This window comes from Belonocnema kinseyi, chromosome 4 (assembly GCF_010883055.1).
Source record: "Belonocnema kinseyi isolate 2016_QV_RU_SX_M_011 chromosome 4, B_treatae_v1, whole genome shotgun sequence".
Taxonomy (NCBI): Eukaryota; Metazoa; Arthropoda; class Insecta; order Hymenoptera; family Cynipidae; genus Belonocnema; species Belonocnema kinseyi.
This window is the reverse complement of record NC_046660.1, coordinates 146,174,126-146,186,652: the sequence shown is the minus strand read 5'-3', so window position 1 is coordinate 146,186,652 and position 12,527 is coordinate 146,174,126. Positions and strand designations below refer to the sequence as shown.

Sequence of the window (12,527 nt, the reverse complement as noted above, 5' to 3'; positions counted from 1 at the left end):
TACATAGAGTGTCCAAGACTTATATAGCTGTATAAACATTTTTTTAAATAAATAAATCGAAAATTCCTTTACCAAAAATCAGTTGAAGTTTTATCTTTTGAGTAATAAAATATCTAGGCAGTGTTTTTAAATAAGCGCCGAGGTGGAGTTAACTACGGTAGAACAGCAATCACGACACTAAGTGGGACTCCCGCTCATAAACGCACAATTATTTATACCACGCGCCTCATTAGTTCAGCTTAAATATTTTATAACACAAGAACTAAAACATCAATTCATTTTTGGAAAAAAAATTTCGTTTTATTTTTTAAATTTTTATACACCAAAAATTACCGGGTAGAAGTACCAGATAACAGGAATATACTGCATGTTAAGGTTACATTTTTCTCCTCCACTCAAATCACCATTTCGATTTGGAACATTATAAGAAGCGAGACACGTATCGTTCTCTTCCTAGATGCGTCCATGTTTTTAGAAATTGTAACAGATCTGTTACCACAGAATATAGTTCGGCACGGTCCTGTACGAAAGGGTTGCTAGGCCGCATCCGAGATGAGCCAGAACCCCTCGATGGGTACCAAAGTTAGGGGCAACGGAAAGTCCTGTCGCCAGTCTGTGCTAGCTTGCGCCTTCCCATCACACTTCCAAGATCCTTTCGGACCACTCTTTGAAAAGGGATCTTCCACCCACCTAAGGTCTCTACCTAATTCACGGCATTCCATTTCCCTATTTTCCCCCTCGGCATTACATCCTTAATAACATGAAGTACACAACTAATACAGACATAGACGGCATATATGAGAATTTTTCAAAAAATAATCTTATTCGAAATCAAAAATATGAAAAATGAAATCTCAGTAGCACAATATGGATTGTCATGTATACCTATGTATGACTCGATAAGCTTCCTTCGTCCCAATTATGCAGAGTGCGTTTACAGCTGCGTACGTCGAAGCGAGATGAGGAAACTGATGCTGTCCGCCTCCAAATCCTCCATGTGGCGCTTGACATTTAGCCAAAAATTTGATAATGTTCACGTAACTCTGGTCGTCCAATCGTTCGTCTAAGATTTGGAGAGAATGAAGGATCCAATAACATAACCATGGCCTGCTGCAATCTAAGCCCTTCGAAAATAAAAGAAACACAGGAAAAGTAAGAATGACAAACTAAATATAAAGTAATTAGGTACCTCATAGGATCCACTTAGATGAGTCAAAGAGTTCTTCAAAAATCTAACGTGTTCGCATCTATTCAAAATAGGCTTTGTATTTAGCTTATATAAACATAGGACATCATCTTCAACTTTTTCCTGGAAAAACATTGCAACATTTAGGTGACAGTATATAGGTATGTTTTAACGTGCTATCGGCGATAAAATTCGAATCCTTTCACTTTTGACGTTAAAAGAGTAAATCAAGCAAAAATAGTAGCTTAATAAATGAATTGCCATTTTAAAGGTCCAATTGTTGTACATCATTAAATTTAAACCAATATGACCTTCGCTGATCCTTTGTACAGTTGCGTACTCCTTTAATATATTTTGGGGAAATTGGAGAAAAATCCCAGCCACAAATGCACCTCATTGGCGTCTCACACTTATTTTCTAATATAAAAAATCAGTTCGTGACGCGGACGACAAGCGCCCATCTTAAAGAGTTTCGTACAAACGGGGACGGTTAAGGTTTTTTTTTTTAATTTTAAATTTCGATTATTAAATAATCAAAATATGCTACATATGTGAATAATTTTTCCAACGCTGACCCTAGGTGTTTATAAAGACATTTGTTAACTTTTTTTTAAGTTCTCATTTTGAGAAAATTTAAATCAAAATGCCTTAACCGTCTCACTGAACTTTAAACCTCTAATTTACCAGATAGTTCAGAACATATATGTTGTCCATTACCCCCACCCCTTTCCTAAACCCTGTCTGATTCGAGGGACTATCCTTTTTTTTCTCAAGTTTTTTCTTTAACCTATCGCACAAAACAGTTACATATACTTGGTACATTTTTAGCATTAGTTTTAATTCTATATCATTTTTAATCACCTCCCTTTCGCCTTTCTTCACCATGGGTTCCACTAATTCTTGCTTCCATAACTCTGAACACCCCTCTTCTCTCCATGCTTTATAGTACACTATCCATGCCCATTCCCTCAATTCTATCCCCCCATATTTCCAGGCTTTATTTGGAAACTCATCTGTAACTTTGACTATTGTAACTATTGTAACCTTGACTATTTCCTCCACTGTGATGCCGTCCTAATATTTTTTCCTACCGGACTTTCTTCCTTTCCTAACTTTCTACTTCACCCCTCACAGTAATTCTATCAAATATTTTTCCTATTCTAACATATCAATATCCTAGTTTACTCTTTTCCTTCATCTTCTTCTCTCTCCATTTAACACCTTCCAAATCTCTTGTTGCACCCTAGCCTTATCCGCCTCTTCTTTAATCACTTATCTTCCTCCTCTTAATTTTTTAAAATATACAACTCAACATAATCCTACTTTTTTCTCCAATAATTGTCCCTTTTCTCTCTTTTCTTAATTCCCTTCTCACTTTTTTCTTCTTCTGTTTACATTTCTCATCCCATACACTTCCATCCTGTTCTGCGCTAACTTTTTTTTTGCTTGTGCACTCCAATGCTTTTTTATTACTCATATTTTCCTTCTCCCATTTTTATATTTATAATCTCCCCAACCTGAACAGTACCTTCCATGTAGCAATGCCCTCTTTCTGCTCTTTTATTTTTGCTTCCTTTTAAGCCTTATTATTATCACTGTTTTCTCCATCTAATCTTACTATTATGGGAAAGTATTTCGAATCTATACAATTTCCTACCTCTAGTTTCTTTTTCTATTTAACCTGGCCACCGACTACTACATAATCAATTATCATTCCTCGTTTTCCTCCTAAACGTGTTTATTTCCCCTTCTCATTTCCTTTTATATTTTCCTATCTCTTGTTCCCGCATTAAAATTTCCTTTATTTTCTTCCATCAGTTATCTCATCTTCTTTGATTTCTACCGCATATTACCGTTCACAAGGACTCGTCCTGTTTTCTATCTCCCCCCCCCCCCCCCCCCCCCCCCCCCCCCCCCCAACTATTTATCTCTTCTTCTATTAGTGCTTCTTTTTGTTCTCGCCAAGTATCTCGCCAAGTTTTGTTCTCGCCAAGTACGTATCATTATGACTAAATCCCATTGTATGAAATTTCTCATAAAATCCCTATCCTTTCTTTCCAAACTTGCATATCCGCCAATTATCCCTACTTTCATTTCTCGTCCCTTTTTGTTTCCTACTATTCCTTATTTCTATATCTCCCGTTCTTTTCTCTCCTAGTTTGCCGACGCCTAATTTTTTACTAACTCTTTTGTTGTCCTTGACCCAACCCACCATACCCCTTCTGCCTGTATTCTCCCATACTTAACCCATGTTATTCTTTCCTTTTTTTTCTCTCGCTATTTTCCATAACTCATACTGCATCTTACTTTCTACCCATGTCAAAACCTCCTCAATTCTCTCCGTGCTTCCATATAATACTCTCTTCTTTTTCATCACTTCCCTCTTATGTGTTCATTTATTTAGTTTCACCAGTACTCCATTCAATACTCTTCATTCTTTTCCCTCTTCACTCTTCCCTACCTGCACTTCGAACTTTCCTATCTGTATCGACATATCTCGACTTGTATTTCACATAATATCAAAAAAAATGTAGGAGAAGGTAGATAATAAAAAGTTATATAAGTAAATAAATTTTTAGCCCAAATGATTTATTCGTTCTTGAGAATTTTCAGGTTAAGTAAAAAAATGCGTTTTTTCCATGATAAATAAAGTAAAAATTAATAATTTTATTAAAACTTACAAAAAGGGTAGATTCCATGAATCTATTGATCGATTTCAATGTTGAGACAATTTGAATAAACCGTTTTTTAGTTATTTAAGGTTATGTGATTTTTAAATGTTTTTTTTCAAATTGCTGTATCTTGGAAAGTTTATAATGAATTTGGACGTTTGACCTCTCACTTTTTTCGAGCTTTGCTCTAGCTTTATACGTAGAAAACAGTTTTTTATTTCATTCAGTGTCTCAAATTTTGTGGCCAATTAGGAAATTTTGTTGTCACGTATTTTATTAGATTGATAGAATATTTTTTATGAGTAAAATTGTAGTTTAAAGAAGCTTAGTGACAATTCATTGGCACCGGTTTTTTTCTAAATATTTTTTTTCAATTTTTTAAGATTTTAAAATAATGTACTTTCACGTATTCATGTTGTGTAGAAGCATGTTTATTTAACAACCTAAAAAATACTAATATTTTAAACTTTTTTTTCTTAATTTTTGTATAACTAATTTTGACAATTTAAAAAAGGGAAAGGTAAGCTAGGGGAAGACGACACACCTAATAGTCCGTAAGCCCACAATGTCAGGCACTTACCTGGGTTCAAAAGTGTTATTAGGTGGCTTCGAAGTCGCCGTTCATTCCGGTAAAATTGCTTGGACTTGATTTTACAGAAAAAAGATTAAAACAAAAGTTGGCCCACTACCAGAGATGCATATTTTCATTATTATATCATTTTTTCATGAAATTGATACATTTGGAGAAAACATCGATGAAAGAAATACCATACTAATAAAAAGCCGTTTTTCATTACAATAAGTCATTTTTCCGAAAATTTTTCTAAGAGAAGAAGTACTCCATCACAGATATATTCCAAGAATAATAAGAAGTATTTTATCAAAATAGTAATATTTACCAAGTTATTCGCATTTTTCCTTCTTTTCCCCATTGTTTCTTTCACCTGTTGTATCTTTAGCAATTCAAAAAAAGGTGTTCTCAAAATTAGTACATGAATAGAATGAGAGTTATGCAAGAATTGGCGCCAGCCACTTTCAGGTAAAACAATAACTTATTCTCCTGTAAGTAATAATAAACAGAGTCACGTTCTCAACTTCTCATTATCGTAGAAGGTTAAAATAAAGGTGAATGTGATTCTAAAAATTAAACAACAAAACCGCTTTACTTTAAAATATCCATTATTTATTATTGTTAAACTTTATATTTTGTCGTTAAATATGTTCGATCTTTATTACCGTGACAAAAGTCAAGTTTCCCGGACCCAGCGTGGGGTCGTCTCACATTTTTTGATGGTCATTGGTGTAGGCATGGCAAATTCTTGGTGGTGTATTTTTAATGCAGTTCTATAATGCATACTCGGCGATACAGGTGAACCTATGAGTAGTGCCGTACTCGGGGCTGTAGTAGAGTATGATTTAAACGATTTAAAACGATTTAAACGATTCAAACGGTTTTCGAACATTTTTCTGAATACTAAAAATGCTGAGACAACAGAAACAATACAGTATAGCCTAAACTACAATCTCTAATCACCCACTTTTGATTTTATTTTTTCATCTACACGGAAAGATATTACGTGCATAAAAGGTTTTAAAACTGTAATTTCATAAAAAATATATAGTTTTGTATTTTATCAAATATTTAATGTACTACGATACGTGAGATATGTTTTTTGTCTTTATTTCACAGAGTCTATGTTGCAAATAATACTCTCGCTAAACTGATTTTCTTATTATGTATTAGTATTTTTATCGCACTTGTATTTTCATAATACATAATATGTTCCATATATTAATTACTTGTGCAAATTTTCATCTCATATTTATGTTTTTGCGACAAAAACTATCGAAATGAAAAATCATTATGTAGAATATGTAATGAAAACTTTATTGACCGTGATAGTTTTAAGAATTTATTCTCACTGTGATACCTTTGTAAAGATTAATTTTAACCGTGAATCTTTTACAAAAGTATTTTGAGTTGTTTAGAATTTTGTGTACATACTTTAAAATGTATATCGATCGTAAGTAAAGTTCAAAAATTCCTTCAATTTTCTGTATCGAACACCAAAAATTTCAAAAATTGAACAATTATCAGTACATTTTATACACAGATGCAGTTCACAATTCATACAAAATTTTGAAAGAAGAGGAAACGTAATCGATAACGGTCGAAAAAATGTTAAAATTTCTATCAACTGATAAACAACTATAAACATTTTTGAAACTGTCAAAAAATTGTCGTAGTTTCGAGAAACCATCAAAATCATGCTGAAACTCATAAAGTTTCACTGCCAAAACGCTCGTTTCAATCGTGAAAAACAGCGATTCTGGGTCAATTGGCTGGTGGCACTACTGGAGGGTAGAGTGTGAAATCCTCGAGGTTCCAGCTGCTCATGTAGTGGCATGGAGTGGGGGTTTACGGTTTCTCGGAATCGTACTCTCCTACGGCCCCGAGAACGGCACGACACATAGGATCACCTGTACCGCTGAGTATATATTATAGAACTGCACTAAAAATACACCACCAAGAATTTGTAATGGCTACACCAATGACCATCGAAAAATTCCGGGAAACTTGACTTTCGTCACGGTAATATAGATCGAATATATTTAACGACAAAATATAAAGTTTAACAATAACAAATAATGGATATTTTAATGTAAAGCGATTTTGTTGTCTAATTTTTAGAATCATATTCACCTTTATTTCAACCATATACGGTAATCAGAAGCTGAGAACGTGACTGTTTATTATTTATAGGAGAATAAGTTATTGTTTGGTAAATATTACCATTTTGATAAAATACTTCTTATTAATCTTGGAGTATAACTGTAATGGAGTACTTCTTCTCTTTGAAAAATTTTCGGAAAAATGACTTGTTGTAATGAAAAATGCCTTTTTATTATTATGGTATTTCTTTCATCGATCTTTTCTGCAAATGTATCAATTTGATCAAAAAATGATGCGCAAGGTTTATTTTTATTGTAATCCCCTACACGTACACCAGTTTTCAACCTTATCCGAGTCACGTTAGTTAACTGTCAAAAATTTGCACCTTTGTCAGGTCGCCACCGCTAAACGCATCCACTCCGACTTGTAGGGCACCCATTTAACCTTAACCTTTTTTTAAATTGTGAAAATTATGTTATACAAAAACTAAGGAAAAACAGTTTAAGAGATTAGTAGTTTTTAGGTTGTTAAATAAAAATATTAGTACATAACATAAATGCGAGAAAGCATTTTATTTTAAAATCTTAAAAAATTGAAAACAATATTTAGAAGAAATACCTGCTGCCCATGAATTGGCACTAAGCTTCCTCATACTAAACTTTTACTTACAAAAAATATTTTATCAATCTAATAAAATAAAAAAATTCTTAATTAGCCACAAAAAGTGAACCACTGAATAAAATAAAAAACTGTTTCTGCGTATGTAGCTAGAGAAAAGCCCGGAAAAAGTGAGAGGCTAAAGGTCCAAATTCATTAGAAACTTTCCAAGATACAGCACTTTGAAAAAAACATTTAAAAATTACGAGAGCTCAAATAAATAGAAAACGGCCCATTCAAATTCGATCAAAATTAAAAATGGAATCTACCTTCTCTGTAAGTTTCAATAAAAATATTCATTTTTACTTCATTTATCGTGGAAAAACCGCATTTTCCGCTTAACCTGAAAATTCTTAAAAAACGAATAAATCACTCGGGCTACAAATTTATTTAATTATACAACTTTTTATCACCTACCTTCTCGTACATACTTTTTGAGATTATGTGAAATACAAGTCGAGATACATTGATTTGAAAAAAATGTTGATTTTTAGGTTATAAAAATAAAACGGTTTGACATAAACTAAAAATTTTGTGTAAAAATGTAGTCCTGCATTTATTTTAAAGTCATAAAAATTGTAAAAACTGATTTATTAAAGTCTTTTTTAGGTCAGAAAATAAGAACTTGTAAGATTCAGATCGGTCGGACACACACACACACACAGAGAGAGAGAGAGAGAGAGAGATTTTCTAAGACACAATATTTCAACTTCCACAACCTCAAAACATGTTTCTATGATCTTTTTTTCGGAATCCAAAAATGTATCACCACAAAGCTTCTTCTATGAGGAAGTAATAAGTCAAAATCGTTTTTAGATTATAAGTTAAATAGCCATAATTTAATTAAGGGAAAGACCTCAAACAATAAAAAATTATCCTCATTCTGTTTATAAACTTTTATAAACGGAAATCTTTTTCATATCTACAATTAAATGGAAATTTGCCATGTAATAACATTTTGCTATAAAAATGACTCCAGCAGATCAAATGTGCAAGCTCAAAACCGTTATTTTTTAAAACTAATGAATTTTACTTTTAAAAATTTAGACGCATGTATTTGTATATTTTACATCGAAATAAATTCTTTAACAATATAACAATTAAAAAAGTAAAATCAATCAATTTTGTTTATGCTATGAGTATATAATTATTGTAATCTATGTTTGCAACTGACCACGTACTGCTACTGATACGCGATAAGTTGCGTAGTTGCAGGACATACGAAATTAGATTAACAATCGGTTTGCATTTTGCATTGCGAACAATCTAAATCTTACTTCATTCGATCAGCTGGCATTCTTTGATTGATCCGATAGTGTTCTATATCTGCAACTATCTCAATACAGCATTATCGTAACTTTAACCGTTCATCATCCTCAATTCTTGCACTTTATTGTATGAACAATGTTTGTTACTTTACTTATTTACGTGCACCGTTAAAATTTGAGAGCACGCGAGTTGTTCGGCGTCATTCGAACCAGCAGAGTCGAACGGAGCAAAGCATAGCAAGTATATCTATATCGACGCACTGCTATTTAGACGCCGAGATTTCGCGTATGAAAACATTGAACGGGTCGGGTTTTGCTTTGCCCGAATTAGCGCCGTTTGATACTTCAATGTAAGCATTTCATACATGGAACTGCTCCGTTTTCGCATATTTAGAATCGCAGCTCATCTTTGTCTAAACGAAGCATTAAAGTCATTGGTCCTTCAGAAATTAAAGAGCAACGTCCCAAATTAGAACAGGTCTTATTAAGCTCTTGAGGACGTTATACGACTTAGATAAAACGTAAGCTGTAACAGATGAATTGTCAAGAGGTGAATTGTCAGATATTTTAAGAGAAATTTTCGAAGATAGCGATATTGGAATCATGACATGCCATGGTACGGTGTGTATACCTCCAGAAGAAGATCGATATCGAATAATAACCGAAAACCATCAAAGTAAAATAAGAGGACATAAAGGTGTTAACAAAATCCATGAAAAAATCAGAGAAAGATTTATGTGGCCTGGAATAAAACAACAAGTTACTGAACTCGTACGAAAATGTCGTACTTGTCAAGAGCAAAAATTGTTAGAGCAAAAACATACGAGTCCATGATTATCACAGATACACCTATTGACACCTTCGTTAAAGTAGCACTCAGCACTGTCGAACTATTGCCGATAACTCCAGATGGAAATCGATATATCCTTACAATGCAACATAACTTATGGAAATATTGTATTGAAGTAACCATATCAGCTATAATAGCGACAACACAAGCTCCCGGCCTAACTAGACATTTAATTTCACAATATGGGGCGCCAAAAGCTATACTAACTGACCAAAGAATAGCTTTCATAGGAAATATTCTGAGAAAACTATCAACAATTTTCGGAATCCACCAAATAACCACGTCAGACTATAGACCCCAATCAAATGGATCGTTAGAAAGAAGTCTAATCGAATATATACGGCCATACGCAGACTATCATGATGACTGGGACAGGCTACTACTCTTTGCCATGTTTTCCTATAAAACATAAATTCATGAAACAACTAAATTTACACCGTTTGAGTTAATATTCGGAAAAATAGCGCGCGCTCCTAGCTCTTTCAGGTCTTATGAAAAATTGGAAACTTATGGATCCTATTTAAAATAATTAATTACGCAATTAATAGAAATCACACATATAACAGCCGGAAATTTAATTAATGTCCCATACAGATCTAAACAACTCTATAAACGAAAATTAAACCCTGTTATTGGAAAAGTAGGAGACAAGGTATACGTAAAGAAGTAAACAAAAACTAAAAAATTAGATAGCCAAAGTCACCGGCCTTATACAATTACAGCTCTGCTAGACAAACATAACGCTATTCTAGAAACAATGGACGGAAACGCTTTCAAAAATGTAGACAAACTGAAAGTTGCTCAGAAGTTTCTGAAAAAGAGTTTTGGGGATCAATTAACGAGAATCAGGCAAAAAGACCATGTACGTGCAAAATAAAACGTTACGAGTCACCCTGCAAGGCTCTTTTAAAGAAATTATGTAACTTCTTTTAGACATTATGTTATAAAATATTTTACTGATTCATATACAGACAAATTTAAATACGTATAACAATGTAAATTCTAGAATTAAGTATTCCAACCAAAACAAGTTGTAATGATGATATTATTTATTAAGAAAGTTTTCATCACACAGATATGGAGATGCTCGGTTTTTCCACGAGGTGTGCCATATGGAAATGGATTCTGATTCTCCTACTAGCCATCATTCCGGGAAGTACCTTGCAGCTCGAAATTCAACCCTTAAAAAAATACCGGACTATTTTATGAAAAATTGGAACCTATACGACTGACACGGAGTTATTGGAGGGCTGAAATAAAAATGGATATTTTACAAATTAAACTGTATAAAATAGAGAAAGAAAACAATAATTTGTATATAATGCTAGCCGAAATACGGTATTACAATCTGGAAAAAAGTTTAATACCAAGGAACATGCAGAAACACCGAACACCTATTCTAGGATCCATAGGATCATTTTTAGGCCAACTCATTGGACTCTTAACCGGAGAAGACGGAGAAGAATATACCAATATGATTAATGAACTATACGATTCTCAGAATAATCTAAGCCAAATATTAAAGAAATAAACCCATATAGTGAAGGCAGAAATTCAAGATATACACAAACAATTACCTACATTAACTAACGAAATAATATTAATACAATAATTGTTAATCAGAACAATGAAGAAACTCTACAAACGCAAGAAAAAACCATAAATAACTTATTATACCTAAATTATATAAGGCAGTGGGCAGCAGACGTAGAAGCAAAACTCGATCATGTACACCATACTCTACAAAAATTCGTAAATATTGTAATATATGCAAGAGACAGGAAAGTACATCTAGCCCTGATAACAAATAATCAATTACAGCAAATTATAACTGAAATAAACAAAGAAGCGAGAACACCACTAGTGAGACAGCCGTCTTCCAAGACATCGAGTACGACCCGAAGACGGAACCTCTGAAAACACAGAAAAGAGAAAAAACATGAAGCAAAGCACCAGAAACAAATATAATTTAAAATCTTAATAAGAAATCAAATGAAAAACACACTAGTACCACTTAACAGAAACGCGACTCGCTGTAAATATGGCACAGTTGTATAATATTTGTTTTTTTCAACGTGAGTGACGATGCACGTAATAGGAAGCCCTTGCGCCTATAGTTCAAGCGATGAATTATAGTAAAATCATTCTCAGTAACATTAAAATTCAAAATGTTCTGATACAACGACAAAAATACTTTATATTTGCATTGCCGTGAGACCCGAAAATGGAAAAATAATAAGACCTCCGTGAATCTTCGAGGTGGGAGAACCTCAACGTCAAACTTTCTAATCTTGACAGACAAGCACTTGGACCAAAAAACAATCCCGTATTTCAGACAATGCCAGAATACTCTTCCAATGTTGGCACGTCCGGTTAAAGCAAAGATAAATCAAAATCACGCACATATTCATTTGAGATCGTGGGCGGATAAATTGGGGCATTAGCTACGACACTAGAGGTTTGAATACAATCACAATTTATGACGCTGTCATCATATAATAAAGATAGAAGGAAAGAATCTAATTCTGCGAAAGGCTTAAAGGATACAGTACGGTGCACAAGGAAGAGAAATTGGCATTCGACCTAGTGTCTTCCATGGTACACGATAATAACAAGACTGATGAAGAAAGGACCGACCCGGATAGCGAGATGACATCAAAAATTTTTGATGACACCAGGAGACTTTTCTGCACATTATAATTAATGGACCATCGAGTTACAGAAGACAAAGGAAGCGCAAGAATAAAGCATCGCGGTCTGGGCAAGAAAGTGAAGGGTAAACATAGTATCCACTTACCTATATTTGCTTTAAATACTTTGAGGCAGACATTTAACAAGGGTGTTTTCTCTTGAAAATTTGTACCTGGGGGTGTTCGGGGTTGTTGATTACGAACCTAAAGTCGAGATATGAAAATAATGGGACATAATGGGATACATCTCGTAATTTCATATTGGCGTAACTTGGTAAAAAAAAATGGTAATTGAACTCTGAGACTCTCAAATTAAAGAGAAAGAGCAGTACTATAACTAAATTATAAATAGTAGCAGTACTATAAATAAAAATTATTACTGTGGGTCTAGTGGAATATTTATCAGCAATAATTAATTACTGATTAATAATTAATTTTATAATAATTAAATTATCAGTAATATTTAGGTGACCATTTTTATTTAAAAAGAAATTAATCGAACAATGCTGATAAATACTCCACTAAAGGAA

The 12,527-nt window shown here is 33.4% G+C and overlaps 1 protein-coding gene across 1 annotated transcript in view; it reads right to left on the bottom strand.

The window, feature by feature from the left end:
* The window catches only part of LOC117171152 (protein farnesyltransferase subunit beta), a 114,894-nt gene extending 112,231 nt beyond the window's left edge, over nt 1-2,663 (bottom strand). The window contains exons 1-3 of the mRNA XM_033358205.1: nt 2,562-2,663; nt 1,190-1,309; nt 886-1,124 (exon numbers count right to left, since the gene is read on the bottom strand). Coding sequence (XP_033214096.1) covers nt 886-1,124; nt 1,190-1,309; nt 2,562-2,663 — 461 coding nt within the window. The remainder of the gene's footprint in view (nt 1-885; nt 1,125-1,189; nt 1,310-2,561) is intronic.
* Nucleotides 2,664-12,527: the final 9,864 nt, after the last annotated feature.